This window comes from Ursus arctos, chromosome X (genome assembly GCF_023065955.2).
Source record: "Ursus arctos isolate Adak ecotype North America chromosome X, UrsArc2.0, whole genome shotgun sequence".
NCBI lineage: Eukaryota > Metazoa > Chordata > Mammalia > Carnivora > Ursidae > Ursus > Ursus arctos.
This window is the reverse complement of record NC_079873.1, coordinates 10,219,630-10,245,338: the sequence shown is the minus strand read 5'-3', so window position 1 is coordinate 10,245,338 and position 25,709 is coordinate 10,219,630. Positions and strand designations below refer to the sequence as shown.

The following is a 25,709-nucleotide window of genomic DNA, read 5'->3' as shown; positions in this document are numbered from 1 at the left end:
ATTGAATCTCATAGACTCGTATCGTGAAAGAATGAGATAATATGAAAGAATATTATTCTTTGACATTAAAAACTCCTTTAGAAATGTAAAAGAGTGTGTGAGTTCACAGGCCACAGGAAGAGCGGAGCGTGGCCCTCGGGCCACAGTTTGCTGCCCCTTCTCTGCCACGCTTGCTCTCCAACTTGGACGCTCATTGTCTTTTGTCCTTAAAAAAAGGCGAAAGCTCTCATCCCCGAGTCCCAGCCCCAGAAATTCTGATTTACTGGGTCTGTGGTGGAGTCTGGGCGGCAGGGCTTGAATCTTGAATACGCTCTTCAGATAACTGTGATGTGCGGCCGAATTTGAGATCTTCTGTGCTATAGTGTTTTTAAAACAAAGTGAAGTTTAAGGTTGGTTGGTTTGTTTTTAATTGTAGAATTTGACACAGACCGGAACTGCCCTTGTCACCCTAGGGCGGGGGTTCTCGCAGGTGGCACTCTTGACGTTTTGCGCCCTGGCCGCCCTTGCGTGAGGCGCGCATGCGCGCCGTGGGAGGGCGGTGCGGTTCGCGGGCAGGGGTCCCGCGCCGTCCCTGGTTTCTACCTGCAACACGTCAGTAGCCTACTCGCGGTTGTAATGACTAAAAGTGTCTTCACGCGCTGCCATCAGGCCCCGGGAGGGCAGAAGCGGCCCGTTTGAAAACCACTGATGTAAACAACGTATCCGTGTTTGCTTACGCTCTGCGGTTTCTCCGCCTTGGGACTCCGGGTAATTGTGCGGCTGTCCTGCGCGCTGTAGGCTGTTGAGCGGCGGCCCTGGCCTCTGCTCATGCGAGCTGGCAGCACCCTCTCCCGACGTAACAACCGAAAATATCTCCAGACACTGCTGAATGTCCCCTGGGGGGCACAGTCACCCCCTGGGGAGAACCGCTGCGCAGTGTCCTTCCGAATCTGGGAGGCCTCGGTCAGCTGAGGCTGACGTTCACTTTTGTTTCTTTTGAGTAGGATTCTGTCTGCCTTTCTTTTCCTGGTGCCTGTGGTTTCGAAGTTGCAAGCCTTGGTTATTTTTTACCTTCTTAACTTTTTGGCTCACTGGAAATCAGTCAAGTAGCAAGGAAGGCCTTGTTTAGAGGGCATGGGGGTGCGTGTGTGTGTGTGTGTGTGTGTGTGTGTGTATGAGAGCGAGCCAGAGAATGTGTGTTTCTCTCTCTCTCTCTGTCTCCCTTTCCCTCTCTCCCCTCTCACTCACTCTTTCCCTGGGGAAGAATCCGAGCCCTTGTTCCTGCCACCACCCCTCCTGAGCCAGCATTCTTCTGCAGCCCGGATCACAGACAACTCGGAAAAATCACTGGGCTGTTATGAACTCAGCCATGGCAACGGCCATCCGCAAGCTTGAGGACAAAACGTGTTTTATTCTGTTGTTCTGCACAAAAGGTTCTAGAGATGCTGGAGACAAAATGGCCATTGAGAGTTAGAGGCACTGATGCGTATTTTTTCTCCCTACTATGTGGTTTCTACTTAAACTGCCTTAGGCTAATGCACACTGGAGTTTGTGTGAATCAAAATCTAAAAATCTCTTTAGCCAGAGACCGGCTAAATGAAGGCTTAAGATATTATCAACCTCACAGAGGTTTTGGGGTTTGGTGAGCGGTACTGACAATTACTAGTAAAATGTACTAGAAACTCTAGCGTTGATTTCCCCCCTCTGTTTACGTGAGTAGATCCCAGTCATCAAAAAATGCTTTCTTTGCCTTTTCAGCTTCATGTTACCCCGTGTCATTGCTGGTTTGACGCCTGGGAAAACTTAGACTGTGGATTTATAGGAGTGTCCAAGAAAAGCACTGATCGCCCTTAGCACCGACGTTTACCCGTGGGCTGCTCGGCAGACCCTTGGCACCACCTCCACATTGGCAAACATCAGCCCTGCCTGCGACTCCTCATACTGGGGACAGCCCCAGTCCCAGATCCAGCCCTTTGGTCCAGGCACCCTTCGCGGCGCGGGGGAGGGGACCATGAGGTGGGCTTTCTCAGGCCCTGCTCCGGTGTGCCGCCAGCGCCTCCCGGCCACACTTCTGAGCTGAGCGGTACTCGCTTGGCTCAGAGAAAGCACTCCAGTTGCACTCCTTTCAAGACAGCTGAACAACTCGGAACATTTTGTTTTTCTTCACTGCAGACCCTGGAACTTGCCATGCATTTGATTGGCAAGTGGCTAGAATGTTCCGGCCAAGCCCAGTGGGCTGCCTCTTAGGGAGAAACCCCAAATACGGGTTTAGCACAAAAGCAGGCCCTTCAGATGGAGTCAGGGTTCACCCCCCCCCCCAGGACCAGGAAGATGGGAGATGGGACTGTTGACTAGAAATGGGCTTCTCAAACTCTCTGGCGCGCACATCACCTAGGGGCTTGTGAAAATGCCGACTTCGATTCAGCTGATCCGGGGCGGGGCCCGGGAGTCTGCATTTCTCCCCAGCTCCCGGATGGAGCTGCTGTTGCTCATCCAGGGACCGTGCCTTGTGAAGCCAAGGGTCTAAATCACTTTCAACTGAGCAATGGTCCACTCATATGTTTTCTTGGCCTCTGAAAGTTCTCGTTGCCATCCAACAGCAGCTGACAGCGTCCAGCTTCAGCTCCTCAGAGCTACAGACCTAGGAAGCCAGTTGCCCACCGGAAAGCTTCCCTTGAGATGACATCCGATCTCCTCAGACTCAACATGTCTAAAACTGAACTCATCGTCTTTGTTCTCCAAGCCTAGCTCTCTTCTGGTCAACCCTAGCTCAAGGGTCATCCCAACACCCATCCGGGTACACATGCCGGACATCTAAGAGTCTTCCTCGGTACTCACCAATCCGTCGCCAGCAGATCCATACCAAGCTGTGTGAATTCGACATCTTCGACCTCTCTCAGACCCATCCGTTTCTTCTACTCCCTCTGCCTTTGCCCGGTGCGTGCTCCTGTCATCTCTCACCTGAATTATTACACTGGGCTCCCAGTCCCCTCCACATCCACTCTGTTCCTGTCACAGCAGCCAGACTGACCTTTTACGACCCCAGTCTGTTCCCTGGGGATAAAAAGGCTCCGTGGGGTCACTTGGTTCTGAGGATAAAGTCCAGAATCCTTAATGCAGCCTCGAAGCCCTCAGTGGTCCAGCTCCAGTAGACCCCCTCGTGCCTTCCTTGCCCTGCCCTCACGCCGCTCTGTGTTCTGGCTTCTCTCATGCCTGGGAAAGCGCCCTGCTCCTTTCCACCCCAGAACTTGGGTTCGTGCTCTTCCCGCTTCTTGGAAAACCCTCCCTCACCCATCTTTCTCTCCCTTTACCAAACGAATTCAAATCCATCCTTCATATGTAAGTTCCGGAAGCCATCCCTGCACCCCACCCCAAGCCTCCATAAACAGCCATTGTTTGCTCTGCTAGCACTTTGGAAGTAAACCATTTGGTTGATGTCCCTTCCCCCCCCCACCCACCCATAGACTAAACTCCATTAGAACGTGGATCGTGCCTTAGCCCGCCACGGAGTCGTCAGCACCCAGCACAGTGCTTGGGACCTCGGAGACACTTGGTGGGCACTGAACATGCACTAATGGAATGAAGTAGAATAAAAGAATGGACAGCTGCTCCCTCCCTCCCAACGCTGTCATCCACTTAACCGACAGCTTCAATGAGACCAGGCCTTCAAGACACCCCAGTAACGGAGATGATGATGGGAGCGGGGTTGTGGGGAAGTGTCTCGTCTGAGTGAGCGCCAAGCGGGGCCTTCACATGGACCCGTGCTCACTGCTGCCGCGCAGTGCGTTTTGGGTCATCGAAGGTGGAGTCTTTGGTTCTGTTGAGCGTTCGTTTTAATAACTGACTCAGAAGCCATGGACGGTTCTTCATGGCCTGATGTCTAATATCTTCAAGACCATCGTTTCCTATATTTTGTCCAGTTTTTCGGTTGTTTCCGGCAGGAGAATAAATCAGGTCCCCGTTATTCCGTCTTGGCCGCAAGCCAGGAATCGTTTTGTGAAGTTCGGTTTTGATCGTGCTGGAGTTTGGCTGCTAATGCAAGGGAGCAGGTGGAGCTGGCACAGCAAAGAGCTGCTGTGATTCTGGTCGTGGTGCTCCCACGCGAGACGCCCCCCCGAGGCTTGTGCGACACACATGACTGGGTCCGTCCCAGGCTTTCCGATTCGGTTGCGCCGGGCGGGGAGGCATCTTGAGTACATGCAGAGGTGCTCCCGGGCCTGGGACCACGCTCTGAGCGCCACCGCTTCCCAGCACGGTTCGCAGCCCTTCCCTGGGAACGGTGAACGTTTCCAGCTTTGCACGCCCTGTGCTCTCTCTGTCCTGGCTACTCCATATGCCACTGCGGGGCACAAGTAGCCACAACTTGTAAACGAATAAAGCTTTATTTACAAACATGCAGGCTTAGGAGAACTTTGGGCCTTGACTCTGAGGGTTGTGAGAGAGGGAGTTTGTTCCTCCCTTCCAGAGTGAAGAGAGAAGTCCTTCTTTCTGGCCCACGGCTAGTGTCTTTACAGAGCTGGGTCACTGCGCTCAGGATGACGTGGCAGGCAAGGCGATGTCTGCCTTTCTCGCCAGTATCGCCAACACTGTGAAATGAAACACAATGCCACTGTGGGCGTATCAAGTTAAAAGAACCCCTCTTGCCTCCTCCCGTATGCATCTACTAAAAACCGCCCCCAGAAGTTGCAGGCCCCGTGCAAAAGGAAAGTGCAGACACCCCCGCTCACAATGAGGAAGAATGTCAAGGCGGCAGTGACAGAGCATGCAGCCAAGCACGCGGCCCCGTGAGAGCACAGGTCGCATGCCTAGGAGGCTGGCCTGAGCACACGTCACCGTCATGGCCTCCACCGCCACGTCTGCCACATACCTTCCTGCCTGTATTTCCAACGAGAAATGCTGTTCATGTGAGAACACTAACAGTATTGACATCTGTGGTTAGAAAACTGATTCTGATCCGTTTGGGTTTCTCTGGGATACGTGTGTGGCATAGGCCCAAACTGCCCAGTGTTTAAAGATACCTTACCCACTTAGCTAGACCTTCTAGACTGACATAGAAGGTCCAGTGGGGGTGATCCATTCACGGAAGGTCAGGTGGGCACCACACAATTGTAGCCCTGCAGATCCCTGACCAGCCGAGGTAGAATACCCTCTGCATCCAGCTATATTATTTCCTACATAGTCTTCCCGTGTTGTGTTCCAGAAGCTTCTACTCACATTGGCCGGCAGGGTCCATAAGAGTTTTGTCTTCCGGGGGCACCTGGGTGGCTCAGTTGAAGCGTCTGCCGTCGGCTCAGGTCATGATCCCGGGGTCCTGGGATCGAGCCCCACACTGGGCTCCCTGCTCAGCGGGGAGCCTGCTTCTCCCTCTCCCTCTGCCTGCCGCTCCCCCTGCTTGTGCACGCACTCTTTCTGTGTCAAACAAATACAATCTTTAAAAAAAAGTTTGTGTGTGGGACAACAATGACCAGTGTGGTGACTTCTGTTGTGTGTGGGAACCAGTTCCTACAGCCCCAGATCAAATCATTTGCTGCAAACGTAGGAGCAGCGGTGTGTGCTGAGAGTATGAGTCATTGACGTGATCCCCCAGATTGTCCAGTCTCTGGTTTTCCCTGCTGTTACAAAACTCGACCCTCAGCATGGGGTATCTGGAGTCCTTGAGAGAGAGAAATCGGAGGGAAACTTGAGCCTTCCTCTGGTGGCAAATCTGGGACTGAATGGCATCGTTCTTCTAACCCCACTTGTCTTTCTGAGCCCGGGAGCAGCTGTGATCTTTCCTTTGAAAGAAGCAGAATGCTCTAACCCTTTGGATGAAAGACTGTTTTGAAGTGGCAGCTGTGGGTTTGGAAGGCTGGGCTCTGTCGTTGCAGGGCAGGCGCGGCGCGCCGCCACGAGGAAGGATGTGGGCTTTACTAAAACGCGTGCGCAGGAAGTCAGGAGCGTTTCATCAGCTCAAGGGTCCGTGCCAGCATGTCAGCTGTGTATGTGGCCTGCATACTAGGTCTTTCTGCAGGCCTTTCCCGACTCCTCTCGAATAGGAATGTATTCCCTCCTGTCCTCCGCTCTCCCCTTCCATCGGGCTCTCCAGCAGTCTAGAGCTTGGCCCTTGTCACACTGTGCCACAATAGTGATGTCACTTGTCTGCCCACAGCTTCAAGAGATCTCCTAGACAGCAAAGAAGACGTCTTATTTCGTATTTGCATCCCCCGTGCCAAGCACAGTGCTTAGCACCCCGTAGGGCTTCCAGAAGTACTGGATTCGGGAAATCCGAAATCAAATTCCGAAGAACGCAGCTCGCTTTTCGGAAAATAGAAGCGGTGGCAAGTCAAAAATGTATCTTCTGAAGCAGCGTTCTGTGAGAACAGAACGTTCCGTATTTCCTGTCCCGTACGGCAGCCCCCAGCACGCGTGGCTGTCGCGCGTGTGAAATACGGCTAGTACAGCGGAGGAACTGATTTTTTTTTTTTTTATTGGCTACTCTGTTGGACAGCACAGTCCCAGGGCCACACATCTCTGTCCAGTGGGGACCAGCTGTGACTTCGTCAGCCAGGGAAGCAGGCATTCGTCTCGTTCTTCACACCGTCCTACAGGCCGAGCACGGGGAGGGGTGAACAACGCCACACGCGGTCTACCTGCTCGGTCCGTGGTGGGACGCGAGGCTGGGGGTTGTGGTTCTGTTGCTCTGGGAGTCTGGAGAGAACTTGGCCTTTCAGTGGACTGCTTCTCCCCTCCCCTCATTCCCCAGAAATGTCTTCTGTATGCCAGAATAAGATGGAACTCTAGCGTCCTTGCTCCCAAATCCCAAGTACCCAGAGCTCTTGAAGGTACTGACTTGCAGCGAACGTGAACTGTTCCCGCCGTACGTAGTGTCCGAAATCCGTTTCACGGAGGTTGGTCTTCAGGACGACAGGCAGCCACCTTTGGAAATGAAAGAAAGCACACTTTCTTATGAAGCCCTGACCTTTTTTTATTTTCCAACGAACTGAAGAGAAATGCGGTGATGACAGTTTATAGTCCTCTCTTGTGGGTTTGGACAGATGCTGCTTTTCAGTGGGAGGTCCCTCAAAATGGCGAAGCCCATCTCCAGGGCTTTACGCTGGGTAGTCGTCCCCTGTCTACTGTAAAGAGCATTTGGGGGGAAAATCAGCTGGCTTAATGTGCTTGCCTTGAAGTAATGAACTGCTCTCGATTGCCGTTCAACGTCATAATGCATTCAGGTTCGATTTCCCTGACAAGCCATTTACTTAAAGGCCTGGATGATATAAATAGGGATGGGAGGTCAGGAGAGGTACTGACATTACCCCGAAGCCACCACTGCTTTAGATGAAACACAAATGTCTCCAAACTGAAAATGTCACCCGGTTCTGTCCCTTGGGGAGAGCTTTATGGATCTCTCCAGTAAAAGTTTATTTTAAAAATGAAAAAAAAATCTTCTTAAGATGAACAGTGAATTGTGGCTCTTTCTTCATTTCACTTCATGGACGCTCATTTTGTCTTTTATCTGTTTTCTTTTTTTTTTTTTTCTTTTGTTCCTTTTCCTTCAAGTACTTAAATGTCACCCACCAGTTCTGGATTCTTACTCTGAACACATATCGAGGGAAGGAGGCAGGTGGAAGTGTGGGGGGAGGAGGAGGAGGGATCTTGCACTGCTGCTGTTGCCTGGGCTGGGGAGACACTTTTATTAAAAAGATGAGGGGATTTGATGTTGACCTGAATGAAACTCAAGTGGACCCACTTGAGTGGATGTTGGTGACTTTGTACTTGTAGGGACCAAAAATACCCACCACCTTTCCAAAGTGACCGTGTGGCTATTTTTCTGAACCCAGCAACAGTGTAATTACTGTGTCTGCTGCTTCTGGTTGCCCAGGAGGTCAAAGGCTGGGAGAAAGCCCTTGGCTGCTACAGAAATAGAGGTACTTGACACCCCCCAAGGTTGAGGTTGGGGGTCGCTATTTACGTGTGGAAACGCAGCTTCACTGCTGTCCTCTCTGTTGACTTCGTTAGTGAAACGATCGCTCCTCACTGTCACTCGAGCAGCTCCCCTGCCCCCCGCCAGCCCCAGGCCCATGAGGAAGCCGTAGAATTGTGACTTACTCCCTAACTATTTGTCTGCTGGTTGTGCTGCTACTCGCCCCGAGTACATTCAGCTACGTTCCCCTCTTGGAGCCCCGGGGCCCTCCCCACAGAATGTGAGCCGAGGACAGCCACCCCACCGGCCCTTGGCATGCTGAGCTGTTAACCACAGAGCGTGAGAGGGGAGATGGCAAGGGACGGCCCTCTCTGCGAAGGTGTGGTGTTGACGCAGACAGAGACATCTTGCCCGTAACCGCTGCGTTTTCTCTCCTTTGGGTCCAGGCTGCTTTGAATGCTGCATCAAGTGTCTGGGAGGGGTCCCCTACGCCTCCCTGGTGGCCACCATCCTCTGCTTCTCCGGGGTCGCCCTGTTCTGTGGCTGCGGGCACGTGGCCCTGGCGGGCACCGTGGCGATTCTTGAGCAACACTTCTCCACCAACACCAGTGACCACGCCCTGCTGAGTGAGGTGTAAGTACCTGCCGCCCCGTGGAAATGACTACCCCATGATGTTTGCAGAAGGATGAGCGAGCTCTCCTGGCAGGAAAACGGTTGCTTTTCGTTCAAGCTTACTTGGATGCAGGTAGAAAAAAGCCCAAGAGAGGAGAAAGGAAAGGGCCGAGAAAGCAGTGAGTGTTTGGCCCCGGGGGCGTCTGGGGCCCAAGGCATGGTCTCCCCTGGGGACGGCGAGGTGCACCAGTAGGACACCACACGCAGTAGCCGTGCACGTGGGGGCTGTGGCAAGGCGACGGACAGATGCTGCCCACGATCACAGCGGGGCGAGTGTGCAGAGTTCCCAGGCAGCAGACGCCTCCCGGGGTCCTCACAGGGAAGGCCCGGCCCTGGAGTGACGGGGACCCTGCGCAGGACTTGCCCCAACTCTAAGTCTGCACGAGCAGTGCTCTTACTCCTGCAGAACAAATCCCAGGGCATCCTCCAACGCAGAAAAGGGGACATTTCAGGCCTTCACCCCTGAATCTCTGCCTTCTCATTCTGGAATTCTCAACGGATTCCCTTTCCTTCGTTTCCTCCAGGGCTGTCCCTCTTCCCCCGACTCCCCGAGTTTCACAGTATGTAGGTGTCTAGTGCTGGTAAGAAACTTCTCTCCCAGACTGAAAAAGGCCTGAATGAATTTTTATTTGCACAATAATGGAACGATGATGGAAGTCCTTGGGGGTTTTATTCTTCTTTTATCTGTTCGCAATGGCACCCCAAGAACTGCGCAGGGGTGGGGGAGGTTCTAAGGCAGATCGGCCACGACGAGGGCCTCGCTGAGTGCCGACTGTGCCAGGAAGGCCCAGAGATAGCTACCACGACTGAACCTGGGCAGGGTTCCCCGATCTCGCTAGCTAGGGTCTTGATGACTTCCAAGAACAGGCAGCTTAACAAGATCCCCGTGCCTGTGCTTCCCGTGCAGAACGTAGCTCCGTCAGGCAGCCCTGAGTGCTAACGGAGGGGTTCCGTCGGAGCAACAGTCACCGCCAGGCCTGCTTGGGAGGGAGACCACGGCGTCCTTCGGCCAGGGCTCCCATGCTGGCTCTGCCCCGACCGCGTGCCCTGGGCGGGGAACTCCGCTTCTGCGTGCCTCTGGCTGCTCACGGCACCGGACGCGGGTGGGTGTGGAAAGATGACAAGCGGGCCTCTGCCCCTGACCGAGCAGACTTCTCCCCGGCCCGAGAACGTGGTCCGTCTCGATCTCGGAAGAAAGGCCCAGGTTGCTGTAGGGCGGGCAGGGGCGCCTGCCCGGAATGCCCCGTGAGCCCACCGCAGCCATCCGCGGCCTGGGAAGGGTCACGGGACATGGCTCAGCCCCACGCCCTCCCTGCAGAGGCCGAAAATGTCTTCTCTTCGCCACATGGTGAATGTCACTTTTCTGGATCTCGTCCTCCTTCCCACAGAATACAGCTGATGCAGTATGTCATCTACGGGATCGCGTCCTTCTTCTTCTTGTATGGGATCATTCTGTTGGCGGAAGGCTTCTACACCACGAGCGCAGTGAAGGAGCTGCATGGCGAGTTTAAAACCACCGCCTGTGGCCGATGCATCAGTGGCATGGTGAGTACGAACCCGAGCGTCTGACATGTAACCGGTGCCATGCATCTGGCTGGTTTGCTGTATTTGGTAAAAGCTAGGAGATCGTCGAGCATGGATGGAGGGTCCATGACACCGATGTTGTCACAGAGTGTTAGAGCTGGGAGTATGAAAAAAACCTCCTGCTTTTTATTGATAATAAATTAAAACATCTGGCTAGAGTACTAGGCATTTCCCTTAACATACGGGCAATAAGGGCCCCGAAGGGTTTTCAAATAGGAAGTTGTCACTGTGAAAGGAGGTAACTTCCGTATTGTCTCTGCACCTCCTTGCATTTGTCTTTGAATGCGGATTGTGGCCCTAAAGACTCTGTACTGTCATAAATTGTCACCATCCTTCTGGAAGTACCAAGCGCTTTTTCTGCTAAGCACCCAGCTGGGGATTTTGCTGGCCACTGGGGGTGTGCGAAGATGAAAACGCAGGCTCTTGCCCTCAAGAAGCTCGTAGCCGACTCCAGCCCTTGGGCTGAGTCTGGCCTGCCATCTGTTTCCGTGCGGCCCACGAGCCGAGAACAGTTTCGCGTCCCTAACTTGTTGGGGAAGGTTATACACGGAACGGAATGAACCACGTGTCTGGGCGGCCACAGCTTTCTGGGCAGGCAGCCCCACCGTGAGCTGAGGCACGGCACGCGGCCTGCAGGGCCTGCGCTCCTCCCTGGCTGGCCCTTGGCAGACATGTGCCGACCTTGAAAAAATGCTTCCCGAGGGCCGCGTCACAGAAGGAAACTCGGGGGTGGGTTGAGCGGCTGGAGTCTGGTGTGGGATGCGTCGCACTGGCGTTCGGAACGGCACTGTCACGTCGCTGGTGTCTCCCCAGCGGCTGGCGGTGTGGATCTGGCACTGGACAGAGTAGTCAGGTGTGAAGAAGACCGCCGGCGAGTCGAGGGCGCAGCACCAGCGGTGAGGGGAGGACAGCCCTGGGGGGCCGGTGGAGGCTCTGGGCCCTCTCTTGGGGGGACTCAACGCCCTCAGCACAGGGCCGCGGGCTCCCGGCGTGCCGGGCCCGGACGGAGCTCTCTGCTTCCGCTGGGGGAAGGACATACGGTCTGGCTTAAGGCGCACAGTTTGCAGTGTGTGTGTGTGTCCAGGCGTGCGCCCTGGGACACAGCGCCCAGCAGGGTGCTCAAGGTCAGCACTGTCTTAGTCCCGGGGGGATGTGTCCATGGCAGCTGCTCATCCCGGGAGGGACCCTTGGTCCAAAGGAAACTGCTGACATGCCCTGTCCCCGCTGCTTCCCTGTCTGGCCCTTGGCTCCTGCTAAGTTTCAGAGTGTTTGGCTAATAGCCTGCGAACAGAATGCAGACGGCTGCCAAGCGCAGCGGGGCCCAGGCGGAGAGGCACCGATGCCGCACACACGCTAGGAGAGGGCTTTGTGGCAGCCTCGGGTAGAAGAGGAACCAGCAAGAGCAGGGTGGAGGCCCTGAAAACAGGGGGAGGGGGTGTCCCGCGAGCCAGCGGTGTGCCCCAGCTGGAACAGAAGGGTCTAGTGAAGCAGGATGGAAGCAACGCTGCTTGGGAGGGGGATAGAGACCAGATCAGGAAAGGCCTCGAGTGCCAGCCTAGGAGTCTAAGCGCCAACGATGAACAGGGAGTGCTAGCATCCCACACCCGAAGGAGAACGAAGTCTCCGAATGGCACGGAGGGCGGGTGCGAGGGAAGGGCAGCCCGAGGGGGGCGGGTGCAGGGCTGTGGCGCACGGTGGAGATCGCAGCCAGGCCCGCAGCAGGGCAGAGAACAGGGACCATGGTCTGAGTGGGGGCGAGCTGGCCGCTAGGGCTGGGCCGTGGGACTAATGCTAATAAGCCCGAGAGGACAGGATGAGCGGCCAGTCTCCGGCTGGGCCGTGTGTCAAGGCGGCTGTGTGTGCTTTCAGTGTTACCCCGTTACGGGTAGCCATCGGGGGAGATAGCGCGTCACTGAGAGACCTGGGCTGGGGTTTCTGGGAACACCCGGGCTGGAAATGACAGCCCGGTTCACGTGGTGGGCACGAACAAGGTGACACAGAGGTTTGTGGAGCGAAGAGCCCTGGCGCGCAGCACCATCTACCAGGAAGACCCGAGAAAACGAGCCTTCATGGGGGAACAAAGGAGCAGTAGCCACAGATGTAAGGACTGTCGTGGGCTTCAAGGAAGGGGCCGAGGACGTGCCCCCCCCAAGGGTGCAAATAACTTGATATCTGCATGTCGCTCTTCGTATGAATGCCCACCTCCCAGTCATCTGAACCCCCAGGTGACGGCAAGTGGCTCCTCTGGGGCTGGCATCTCTGACCCGGTGAGCTCGGGAAATTTCTCTGGCAGCCCCTCTGGTTCTGCCCGGGCTCTGCCCTCCAGCAGGCGACCACACTGCTCATCTTGTACTCCGTCAGGGGCTGGGCCACGGCACGACTGCAACCAGCCTCTAACTGTGACGGTCCTCCTGACGCCACGGCTGCCAGCCGTGATGCCCGTGTGGACACGGCTCCTGCGGGGGGCCAGGCGCCTGGCTGCACCCCCCGGACTCTGCTCCTCCCGCCCTCTCTGCTCCGGGGCCTCTCTGTGCCCTAGGACTCTTTCACATCAGCGAGGTCTTGCACTGTGGCCGGGCGCTGCTGTGTTGCGGTCCTGGTCGGCATCAGCCCGGGGAGACGGCGCCCCCCGGTAGGCGTCCATGCACAGAGCGGTGTGGGGCCGGGCGGCACCGTGTGAGCTCCCCTGAGTGGGACTTCAGAATGCTGCGGTCGGGTTTCGGTCTCGGCAGGGTCCCTGTAGGGCCTGTGTGCCTCATGTGCGCTTACATGCTGGAAGGAAAACGTGCGTGCGTCCCCGTCCATGCACGTAAGGGTGCACACGGTACGCCCCCGGGCACGTCCCCTCCGGAGTGGCACTGGCGGGACAGACACTGTGCTCCTAAAACTACCTACAGCAGGGAGGCCCCCCACTCCCTTGTTAAACCGTTCAGTTCTTGGGTGATGGGAACCCCTCCAATTCCACAGCCCCTATTGGATTGTCATTTCAATTTGGCTTTTTCAGGTGAAATCCACAGAACAAGGGAGTAAGTGAGTTTGGAACTCATAGGACGAGCTTTATCTCGATCAAGCTGTGATTTAAAAAAAAAGATGTGACTACAACTTGGGGGAGTGCTTAATTTGGGGGAGGAAGCAACTGTAGGAGGAAAAAAAAGGAGCCTAGGGGAAAGAGCAGTCGCAAGTAGGTGTGTGGGGGGACCTCAGGCCACTTCCCCCCTCAAGGGGTCCAGTTCGTCCCAGACCCAGGGCCATCTGCCTAGTGTTGAACATTTTGGGGACGGAGCCTTCGTGAAGTCACTAAACTAGGCGGCTGGGGGACTGAGGTGGCCTGAATCCCTTGACAGCCTGTGCAAGCAAACCGAAACCGAAGCCAGAGTCAAGGCGCTAGAATCCCAGAAAAGGAAACTTAAGAACAGCGATCCTCAGCAGCCCCGCGGGCTTTCCCCAGACAGTGGCTGCAGTTACAGCCTGTTCCATAGGGTCCGAGCCTGGCTTCCGCATCCGCTCTAACGACACCTCTCCCCGAGCTCGTGGCACCGGGGCCCCTCGACCTACTTTCACACTGGTGCTGCCCCACTGAAATGGGTGTATGCCAAATCCATCTTCACAGTTCATGAAAAATTGTAATGTGCCTCAGTTTACCTCATAGCAGGTGTTAAATGGGATAGTGGAGAGTGCCAGGAGCTTGGGCCGGGTGGCTGGGAGGGGGAGCACCTGGGCCTGTGCTCGGAGCGGTTCTTGTGGACGTGGCGCGAGTGTGCACGGGGGCTTCTGGCCCCACAGGTCAGGCTCGAAGCCCCCCCCGCCCCCCGCCTTTTACCTCTTTTACATGTTCAATTTTATTGAAGAAAAGCTCTGTTCCAAAAAAGCTGAAAAGCCACCCTGGGTACCTTGAACACGGTTGGCCTCATACAGGCCTGCCTTGCTTTACTGGACTTCACGGCTGGTGTGCTGTCGGCACACGGAAGGGCTGCGGCGACCCTGGGCCCGGCAGGTCGGTCAGCGCCATTCTTCCCGAAGTATTTGCCCGTTTTGCGTCTGTCACATTTTGGCAATTCTTACACTATTTCAGACCTTCTCGGTATCCTGTTTGTCGTGGTGATCTTTGAGCTGCTCTCGGCAGTGCTTCGGGGTGCCCCAAACTGCGCGCGTGTGAGATGGCACTTAACACGTGTTGCTTCTATTCCTTCTGCTCCACGGACTGGCCATTCCCCTGTCTTTCTGCCTCGGGCCTCCCTATTCCCTGAGACACGAAAGTATTGAACTCAGGCCAATTACTAACCCTACAATGGCCTCTAAGTGTTCAAAGGGAAAGAAGAGTCACACATCTCTCGCTTTCAACCAAAAGCTAGAAATGACCAAGCTTCGTGAGGAAGGTAGGTCGAGAAGCCAGAGAGGCCAAAAGCTAGGCCTCTTGTGCCCGACAGCCAAGGAATGAATGCAAAGGAAAGTTCTTAAAGGAAATGAAAGGTGTTAGTCCGGTGAACACACAAGTGATAAGAGACAGTTGTAGTGCTCTGGACAGAAGGGCAAACCAGCTGGAACATTCCTTTAAGTCAAAGCCTAAGGCAGAGCAAGGCCCTAACTCTCTTCAGTTCCGTAAAGGCTGAGGGCGGTGAGGAAGCTGCAGAAGGAAAGTCTGAAGCTAACAGAGGTTGGTTCATGGGGTTTAAGGAAAGAAGCCGACTCCGTAACATCAGAGCGCAAGGCGAAGCAGCACGTGCTGATGGAGAAGCTGCAGCACGTGACCCAGAAGATCCGGTTCAGGCGCCTATGGCAGACAACAGATTTTGCACGTAGGTGAAACAGCCTTCTACTGGAAGAAGATGCCCCCTAGGACTTTCATAGCTGGAGAGGAGAAGTCAAGGTCTGGCTGCAAAGTTTCAAAGGGCAGGCTGACTATCTTGCTAGCAGCTGACGACTAAAAGGGCTTAGTGATAAAGCAAGCAGCAGCAGCACTGGAGCGGAGTAAGTCCAATTCTGAAAGACGTTCTGTGGGTAAAACGCTATGGAACAGCACGGCATGCTGCAGAGAAATCCTGAGTGAAAGGAAGAGTCATCCGATGCAACAAACTTCATTGTTGATCAGCCAGCAGCCAACATCAAAGGCCTTCCACCAGCAAGAAGACTGACTCACTCAAAGCTCAGATGAGGGTTAGCATTTTTTAGCAATAAAGTATGCTTGCTTTAAGGTCGGTACCTTGTCTTTTCCAGACCTAATGCTATTGCACACCTAACAGACTACAGTATAAATAGAACTTTGGGAAACCCCAAAATTAATTCGACTCAATTGTGAGGGTCTGGAACCAAACTGCAGTATCTCAGAGGTATGACTGTACCTTCAAGGGGATCATTGAACAGACCTGCCTTGAAGCATGTTAGGAAGTCGGAGGTGACCGGGAGGCCTGATGACAGCTGGGGCAGACACGCTCCGGACAGAAAGCTCCATGAGCTCTGCCCACCCTGAATAGCAAAGCTGCTGCGGGGGAGGGCCCTCAGGAAGTGCACGTGAAGGCCTAATGGTCCGCAGGGGGCGCTCTCCACGGGGGTCCTGGCCTGCCCAGTGGAGCCCTGAGGACCGCTGGAAGGCAATGTTCAAGTCTTTGTGGTGGTATTAAAAAGAAAGGATTCTTTTGAAGGGTGGGCCAGAAAAAGAAGCCTAGTCTGGAGTAGCCCACCCATAAGCACAGGGGCAACAGGGAGTGTGAAACAGCTGAAATCCACTTCTTTGAGTATCTTTAGAAATGCAAATGCTTCTGTTAAGTCTAAATGGCCTTGAATAAAAGCAAAAGCGACTTACTTCTGCAGTTTGGGGGGGTGGGCTCTGGGGACCAGCAGGAGGTGGCCTGTGTGAGCCTGTCCCGCAGGCTGACCTGAGATCCTCCAGCTCGTTCTAGCAGTATGGAAAGTGAGAATGGAAAGTGAGACCGAGTCCGCAGGTCTTCGGCATCGCCTGAAAAAAACAAAAGCCAAATTAGAATTCCAAAGCATCGCCCACAAGCTCTGTGGGTACACGTTCTGGAAATATGAATACCGTGACATGATGTTTTTGGAACAGCCTTTCAACATTCTCTGAAAACTGGTAGTCAAGGCAGGTTAGAAGTAAAGCGAAGTCATAGGATTATATTTTTCCTGAAACTGTCCATGGTGACGTGTGAGGGAACAGGATGAACATCTGCTGTGCGTACAGAGCCGCTGTGAATCTTCTAGATGAAAGAAACGAGAGGGAAGTGGGAATTTTTATCTGACACTATGCCTTAAGCATGTGTTCAGGGCTATTTTAAACTACTACCTAATACTTTTAGTGATTTCACGGGATTGTGAAACTAGGGAAGTTCCTTTTGAGAAAGGGCTTCCAGGAGCACTTGTAACCATACTCCTCCCCGCTGTATAAAAGAAAGGCAATTTGTGAGAAACTGCTAGGAACTTAGAGTTCAGGGGCCTGTGAAAACAGCCTGAGGCTCCCGCACGGTAAGTATGGGGAAGAGCGGCAGGTAGGCAGCCATGACGAGTTTGCTCTGCAACCTTGGACGAAGGAGATCAGCGCTTGGGGAACCGGCTCGTGGCCTTGTTCACTGAGAGAGGGAGCCGCACAGAGTCCCTGAAGTGGCTTTGGGCAGTCGCATTCTCCATCGTCTAGCTCTGGAGAGCACGACCGCCCTGGCCCAGCCCTCGCTTCTCCTCTCCCTTGTCACTCTGCCCGTCGCTCCGGTGGCCCAGGCGGTGCTGGGAACGCACCCCACAGGCTCGGTATCCAGCCAGAGCTGTGTCAGCATCTCCTCCCCAGTGATGCACACCGCCCCCCGCCATGACGCTTCTTTCTCCTCCTCCTTTTCGGCTCAGTTCGTGTTCCTCACCTACGTGCTGGGAGTGGCCTGGCTGGGCGTGTTTGGTTTCTCCGCCGTGCCCGTGTTTATGTTCTACAACATCTGGTCAACCTGTGAGGTCATCAAGTCACCCCAGACCAACGGCACAGCCGCCGTGGAGCAGATCTGCGTGGATATCCGACAATACGGTACCGTCTCCTTCCGTTTCCCCGACGAACCTCTAGCCTCTCGTGCAGGTGGCTGGACCTCAGTGATTACACGGGTGGCTTTGTTACTCACCGTGATCGGTGTCATACGTTCTTCTGTTGGAACAGCACATACTCTTAATATATGCTCTGTGTTCTGGAGGGAAACATCACTCAGGCTCTTAGTTGTAATGCAAATTTTTGTTGTATTTTCAAGTATGTAGTAAAGGAAACTTTTTGAACTGTATTAATAAGTAGCAGTGCATTATAATCAGACTTCTGGACATCAAAAGATTACAGACCTTTTTTTTTTCCCACTTCCTTTCAGTTTTGTACCATTCAACTCTTTATCCAAAATATTGTGTATACACTGTAGTCCAATTAATTTCCACATCCCAATCTTTAAATCCGGTCTTTTAAAATGATCAACTGCTTGAACTTCATCTGTCCTGGAAAACACAACAAAATCCAGACATATTTTAAAGTCATCAGACTGAACTCTATAAAAGCCGGCTGTTAGGAAACTCGTTCAAGCCTGTTTTCTAATGAATGGGATACTCGCCATAGGCAGCTAAGGCTGGGTCATTTTGACAAGCCCCAGAAGGGGCCATTGCTCCTCCTGTCAATTAAATTGAGAGGCAGCCTCCTAAGTAAGGAGTTTAATGAGTGCTTCTCGCCAAGATGCTAGGGAATCCTGTTCCTGGCAGAAACAGCGAGGCAGGAGGGGAAAAAGAACTTTTCATTAAAATTAAAGACAAGATTTCTCGGGAGAGAGGATTGTTTCATTCGTGCTGCTTGTTTTTCCCATGGGGCTTGGCTTCAACATCTTCTCTTACAACATAATGAGAAACTTGCCCAGAACTGCCCATTGCAGTACTGTTTTCTCAGAATGACCAAGGTTCAGCCACTCTGGTCGTCTTGATGGTTTGAAAACAGAGCGTAAAGATGATTTTTTAAAGTATCTGTAAATGTCTAGATGTATATCATTTCCTTAAATATTTTCACTAAACACTTCTGGCCATCAGTGATCTTATTTTTAAGTCTTCTATATTTGAAATCACTGAAAGTGTGGGGCCTTGTCATTTCCCATTCTCCTAAAGCATCTCTTGGCCCAGGGCAAGGATGGAAGGGGTAAGGGACTTTTTAGAGAAATCCTTCCCTACCTCCTGGGAGAAGAATAACTTGAGCTGGGTTTAATATTTGAAAACACACCTACCACACAGTGGCACAGGGAACAGCAACCTGGTGGGCCATGGCGTGGCAGTGAGGAGTCAGGGTTCCAGTGGGAGACACGGCGGGGGGGGGGGCTCCACAGTGTTTCCCTTTTTAGAATTTCCAATTGGATTTACAATCTCGATGAAAATGAACATAAAAAACCTACAAAATCCAAATTACATAAACTTTGAGTATAGACTCTCAATTTCGGGACTTTAGTAGGAAGTCCATGGACCCAGGAAATGCTGTATGAGGGGGTTTGTCCTACAACTGTTTAACCAGTTTGAAAATCAGTTTTTATAAATATGAGGTCAACTAAAGCAAACACAATTAGTAGGGAAAACAATTCAGGTTTTAAGGTTCTTATGGACTAGCTGACTTTGCCCTTGCCCTGCTGTCCAAGGAGGACTTCTTATTGACTCTAAACAGCCTGGTCCACAGAGGGCAGAGCTGTGAAGTGTTGATGAGGACCAGCGAGAGCACGGGGCACTGCGGGGGGGGGGGGGGTGCTAACTAATAATTAACATTCTGTTGGGATTCACTTCACAGGTATCATTCCTTGGAATGCTTTCCCTGGGAAAATCTGTGGTTCTGCCCTCGAGAACATCTGCAACACCAATGAGGTAAACCCTTCTTCTGTCAGGGCCTGGACTCAGTCCCTTGGCCAAGCAGCCTGAGGAAAGGGCCCTCGTAGGTAGAAAGAGCAGGAGATGGTGCAAATGCTAGTAAGGAAAGCTTTTCTTTGCAGACTTTTTAAGATGAAATGGTCTGTCTTCACCCCTAATTCGCCCATTTTTGACCTAGAAAATGCCCCTTTCGCATGGCCAAGCCAGTTCAGTGAGGATCCTTAGGACTCACAGAGCTCTTTGGGCAATAATTTGAGAGTGATCCTAATCTCATCCATCTGAAAATACATGTAGATTCTTCTCTTTCACCTTCATAAATATTTTCAAAGTAGGACATTTATCACAGAACAAACACAAATTAATTTTCATAGAAAAGAGCCCCTTGAATTTAAAGCCCAATTTCTCTAAAACTAGTCATGGTTGATCACCGCTTCACTATTTCTCATTCACTTATAACTGGCAGTATAGTTTAAAATCAGACCTTTGAATATTTTTTAGGCATTTGTTTAAGAAAGAATGTTCTTTTACGAACAGTCATAAGTGCACCAGTGGGAGCTTGCATGCTTAAGAGAATCCTAGCATGCTTTGGGAAAGCAGTGAGTTACTGAAATAATCAGTCCCCTGCCTCCATCGTTAGCCGGTATGGATATCCATACCAGGGAGGGCCCGGTTCCAAGCAGGGGCTCCCAACAGTGGCAGCACACACAGTGATCGAATTATACTCACGGCGGAGGCCCAGCCCCCAGCTCCTGAGATGTAATTGGTCTAGGGTACAGCCCAGGGATCAGAAAGCCTTAGAAACCACCCCCCCCCCCAATCAGGTGATGGCACTGGGCAGCCAGGGAGTGCGCACTGGCAGGAAAGCAGCTCTTGAGAAAGAACAGGTGGAGGCCCGCTCCTTCCCCCTCCAGTGCTCACGTGGTGCCCTGTTCTCTCCTAGTTCTACATGTCCTATCACCTGTTCATCGTGGCCTGTGCCGGAGCTGGCGCCACCGTGATTGCGCTGGTGAGTAACAGCGGCCCCAGGCCCGGCCTAGCGTGGCTCCCCACGCTCCAGGCTCTGATGCCCGATCGGCCTTCCAGCAACACACCTCCAGGACGCAGCCTTGGTTCCACTTCGCTGGTGGAAACTTGGCCCAGGGCTAGAGTGCGGGCAGTCCTTGTTGCCTGTCCAGGCCCGGAGTACGGGTAGTGGAATCTGGATGCTGTTGGAAGGAGAGAGGGTAGCAAAAGCCGGGCTGCCCACTACCCGGGCCTGCCCTGGCGCAGGGGTGCCGATTTAGCCCTGACTTGCAGGACTTCTTCAGTCACAGATATTCATGTGACGCATTACCCATTTCTTTGCCAAGAATCTTAATTTCCAACTGGAAATATCTACATAACCTACATACCTGTAGGTTGACCTTGTTCTATAAAGTCTCCTCAAACACTGAGCCACTGTTTCTCAGGGGAAACACAGGGTTCATTTCCTGCCAGTTCCTGGTCACAACATTTTTGTCAAATGTGGTTCTATTCAAAGACGTCTTATTTCGTATAGACCACGGCTATATTAACATCGAACAGCTCGTACCTGAATGAAGCTCCGTGGCCCCTCTGAGCCTTCTTGCTCTCCAGAGACTGGCAAGAGCTTTTCATTCAGCACTACGGTTAGGACATGTAAAGAGCAAAATCACAAAACTGCAAAAACCACCTAGCACGAACTAGACCGCAACAAGGCTGCTTGGTCACAGTCTGAGACAAGCAAGCAGCGCGATGCCTTGGTCGACCATAGCTGGGAGACTGAAGCTTAGCCTCACTCTGCGTGTCCACCGGTGACCATGACCGTGCCATGAGCTGTGATGCGTGGATGGAGGGAAACGGGTGAATGAGGAGCAACCGTAAACAGCCCCAGGGTTCTGTGGGTGTGCCTCCCGCATGGACAGCGGCAAGTCGGGAGGGCTCGGTTTGGGATTTCCAGAAACCTAGGATTGGTAGACCCAGCGGGAAATGGCATGTGCTGGGAAAGGAGTCCTTCCTTTCTAGCCCCTGCAAAGGAGGGCCTGCTCCATCCCGGCGGCGACCTGTGCTCTTGCTGAGCGACGGGCAGGCAGAGGACTGAGTGCTGCCGAGGAGGCAGGCTGGGGAAGACCGGGGAACACGGGGCCTCAAGCTTCGAGGCTCAGGCTGCTGCCCCAGCACTCTTATTCTTTCAACACCTCCAACTCTTCTTAATAAACGGCCTGAGGGCAGAGGCCCCGACTAGCAGTGTGTGTGTGAAGCGAGAGGAAGTTTGTGTGCGACGTAGGAGACCCTTCTGGGCGATGGGAAAGCAGCCACCGCGTGGGTCCTGAGCGGGCACCGGCCCTGACTGCCTGTATCTTACTGTCGTGTTCTGTTCTCTTCCCCCAGCTGATCTACATGATGGCTACTACCTATAACTATGCCGTCTTGAAGTTTAAGAGTCGGGAAGATTGCTGCACTAAATTCTAAATTGCTTAAGGCCAACAAGGAGCTGTAGGGAGCGCTCCTCCGCAGCCTGAAATCTCCCTGACGCCCCAGACTAAAGCCGAGTCTAGGTTGCTGCAGTTTGGTGACAGTAATTTGTAAATAGCTCTAGTCCGCTCATTTCGCATCGTAGATTAATAAGCTGACTTACCTTGAGTGCATTACAAAATGAGATCTGGCTACTTCCACGTTGTGAGAAGGATTCAGTTATGTACTGCCGTGGGTCAGCATCCGTTAAAAAATAGTACTCTTGAACTCTGAGCAGTATCTCTAAATGAAGTGTTAAAACTTTGTAATACCCGCCTTGTCCGTTATTGTCGCTTGCTTGATAACCAATACCAGTGCTGGAGAGGAGATGGCAGACAGATGCGTTTTCATCTGGATTTTTTGTTTTCTTAGACTCTCGAAAAAAGCCAAACATATTTTAAATTTGACTAGAAGTTTTTTTTTGATTACATGGCTCACTACCAAATACAAGCCCCTCCAATTAGCCCACCAGCTCTAGAGGACAGTGTGAAGAAAAATAGAGGGCACCCCGTTATTTTCTGTGAGAGCAGGATCTGTACGTGGGGGGGGGGGTGTGTTCTCTCCGCACCCTCAGTGACCTTGCGTTGTTGCGTTTTGGTGCGGAGCCCCTGATTCCTCAGAGCCAGGTCTCACACCGCAGGTCAGATTCTGAGGGGAAGAGAAATTGTGCCTGGATCCGAAAGTCTTAAATATGTTGGAAAGGAAATATGAGGAACCGGAGACGTAGATTTTGCAGGAAAGATGAGGCAAAGGAGCGGGCAAGAAGTGTTGGCCACCTCCACTGTACAGAAGAAGGATTTGCACCTCTGTGACCCGCACTAACACGCTCACACACTGCAGGCTTTGCTTAGACGGCTTCGTTTTGCTCGTGACATTCACTTAACTTTCCCGTGTTAACTGTGTAGTTTATGAGTTACTCAAACTAAGTATCATGCGCTTGTAGGCCTTCGGGGAGTGGATTTTTATCCATAGAGAGGCAAGCTCTTTGCGTACCGCACTGATTTTAAAATAAGCACACGAGGGGTTTCCGAACGTCTACATCACTTGTTAAAATTACTCCCAGAATGGTAAGAAAAAGAAAAACAACACCTTCTCCTATTTCATGTTTGCTTTTTCTTAACAGTAACTTTGGCCATTTTTTTCAGTTCACTGTGTCTGTATACTAACTCTTCTTCAGCCTTCTACTCTTAAGTATAGTAGTAGAGCTGCTTCCAGAATCTGATGGCTCTGACAGCAGAAGGAGTATAATAACAGAATAACCCTCTCCCTTTTGACAGCAAAGACCGTGTAGTCTGCCTAGCAGCTTGCTTTGCCTTCTGACATGCTCACTAGCCATCACGCTCACCCTTCTTTTCCAGATCCACTTCCTCATGATACTGTCTTCTAACTGGGCTTACTTAAAGGATGCAAGCAAAATGCAGGCTTACCAGGATATCAAAGCAAAGGAAGAACAGGAACTGCAAGATATCCAGTCTCGGTCAAAAGAACAACTCAATTCTTACACATAAATGTTTGCCAGAGTGTTACGGCCGACGAAGTGACAGCTCTGCCCACTCACGAGACGGCTGCTCTGCAGTGCAGATGTGTCCCCAGCAAACAACCTAAACACTTCACTGTCAGTCCTTTTCTTTACAGCAGATATTGGAGGTTTCATGTTAGCCATTTTAAAAGGCAACACTTTGACAAAATGATGGTTGATCTTTCTGAAATTGGTGGCACGTTCAGTTTTATCGGTAGAGTGATCCCACCAGGAGAGGCGATGGGAATATGGCCTGTTCCTTGAGAGGGACCAAGGCTGTGCTGGCATCAAGGAACGTGACCATCAATTCACATACGCCATCTGTCCTCCAGTCACTTTACCTATATAGGGAATAAAATGGAATTGGGGGGAGGGGGAGTTCCATTTCTGACAGCTGACATTTATTATAACTTTGGCTCAAAGACAATGTGATTCGTAACAATGGACTTTTTTTAAATTAGCTGCCTTCCCTAACCCTTAAGTCCAGGCCACATTAATCTCCGGATCCAATCAGAAATCTATTTTTCAGTAATGCTAAAAGGAGCTACTATAATTCTGCTACACTTGCCACTGAAGAAGCTGGGTTCTGACTCCTTGACAAGCTTTCTAAAATCAATTTTATAATAGATTTCCTTTAATAAAATGGCCCAGTTGTCATCATTCTTCCTGGGAAATAAATAAATGTCAGCTCTGCCTTAATGAGTATTTGTTTTAAATTTCTAAGAACTTATTTTACACAGGAGACCCCAAATCCTTCATAGACTTTGGTTCCACCAATGGTTTTCCTAATTAAGAAGTGTTACCTTATTAAAATGACCACCATTCTAAACCATTTTTATGTGGTCTGAATAGCAAGTTTACAGTTTCATACCAACTATCTAAAACCTAAAACAAATAGACCACAGACCTCCTCCTCCTTTTATAGACTTGAATACTTAAGTAATTTAAATTAGGGTTGGTATTTATTTCATTTTTTAAATCTTTCCTGGAATAATAAAAGTTCGAGGTTCAGCAGAAAAAACAAAAAACAAAAAAAACCCACCTGCTTGAGTTTAAGCCATTTTCAAAAGAAACTTGCCTTCTAATTCATTGTGTTCCAGAACATTGAGTGACTGTAGGTATTGGGTGTTAGTGATGGTAACCTTTGTGTTGTTCTTTATGAAATGATACTTATAACTGTTGGGTGCATCAGTGCTTTTTAAAAGGGGCTGCATAATATAGGGTTAACTATGTATATTCATGTTAAGAATTAACTTGTGGTTTGGCTGTTTCCTGGATTTTAAAACATATACATGTGCAGAAATGTACTAAAATGAAAGGAAGCATACCTTTATCAAAATGCTATTAAAATTGAACAAGTATAATATTTCATTTGGATTCTTTTTGTTGTTGTTGTTAATGCCTATTTGGATCTTGACTTTTTTTTTTTTTTTTAATTGGGAGACGCTCTCTTCTTCTGTGTAGAACAGTTGTTCCAGAATAGCTTGTTTTGTTTTCCTGTTGCATGACAGACTTAAATATTTTTTTCCAGCAGTGGAGGTGCTGTTAGAGTCCAGTGTTCTAGAACAGGCAGTGTCTCAAGCCTAATTTTACTTTTCTAATTCTGGTAGCTCTTACCAGGAGTTTTTGAAAGTTTTGTTTAAGTAGTCTAATATTTTTTATGTAAAGAGCATTAAATTTTGCTATGTATAAATTTTTGTAACCTAACAGTGAATCAATATTTTCTATCAGTGCCAAGGGCTTCCTGTAGTTCTATTCAAGTGTTACAATAAATATTTGTAGATAATAGTCAATACTTGTGTATGCTTATTTTAAAGATCTATTTAGGTGGAAATAGTTGTGGATGTACTAAGAGTAATGCAATAAACGTATAGCTTCACTCACTTGCCTTTTTACCATACATAAATACTATCTTTCTCTGTCTGCAGTACGGTGTCATTTTTAGTACGCATTACCGAGATTTCACAGGTGTGTGGAAATCGTGTTTACAGGAGGGTGCCACCACCATCCCTACAGCTGTGTGAGTACAGAAATTTTCTGACTAGCGTCCACAAATGAAAGCAATTATACATATGGGATTAACACAAAGCTTAAGTGTGGGGAAAGTAAAAACAATGTTGAACCTTCCATGTACCACTGGCTCCTTTACAACAAGGTAGAAAAGATCTAGATCTTAACAAAAAATGAAAAAGCGCTCCAGATGTAACAGTTACTCTCTAAAGCAGCAGAGCCAAGTCTGTTACTCAGGATTTCGTTTCACTATCAGTTTCCTTATCTGTGAGCATGATTACGCACTTGGATGTTCGTCATCGGAACTTTCTGAGTAAGGACCAGCTCGTGTCACTTACTGAGACACTGTCGTTTCTAAAAGAGGTGCCACCTCGGATCCTCGCCCTTCACGGTCAGCAATCAGGACCCCAGCGAGTATGCTGTCATACTACCTAATACCTTCTGGTTTTGTAGCATTTTGTGCAGTTGTTTCTTAAGCTATGTAATAAACTGTGTAAATCTGTCTAGATGAGATCACATGCTGTCTCTCAATAATTGACAGTGACCCTGCCGCAGAGCACAGGACCCTCTAGAGGGCAGAGTAGCAACTTCCTGTTTCTCCAACTCTGCCTTGTGAAACCTTTTTTTTAAATTGGTAAAGAGATGAAAATAAAGTCACAATTTAAGTCCATTTAA

General features: G+C 51.1%; 1 protein-coding gene across 7 annotated transcripts in view; it reads left to right on the top strand.

The window, feature by feature from the left end:
- GPM6B (glycoprotein M6B) overlaps window positions 1–24,951 on the top strand; it is a 160,222-nt gene extending 135,271 nt beyond the window's left edge. For 4 of the 7 annotated variants that reach the window (XM_044391903.3, XM_044391902.3, XM_026478122.4 and 1 more), the window contains 6 exons: window positions 8,332–8,518; window positions 9,946–10,102; window positions 16,985–17,156; window positions 18,918–18,991; window positions 19,935–20,000; window positions 21,383–24,951. In XM_044391903.3, coding sequence (XP_044247838.1) covers window positions 8,332–8,518; window positions 9,946–10,102; window positions 16,985–17,156; window positions 18,918–18,991; window positions 19,935–20,000; window positions 21,383–21,463 — 737 coding nt within the window. In that variant the 3' untranslated portion in view covers window positions 21,464–24,951. Of the gene's footprint in view, window positions 1–8,331; window positions 8,519–9,945; window positions 10,103–16,984; window positions 17,157–18,917; window positions 18,992–19,934 lie in introns of all 7 variants that reach the window. The other 3 variants (XM_044391904.3, XM_048213217.2, XM_057310138.1) reach the window with 2 other exon arrangements.
- The last annotated feature ends 758 nt before the right edge of the window (window positions 24,952–25,709 follow it).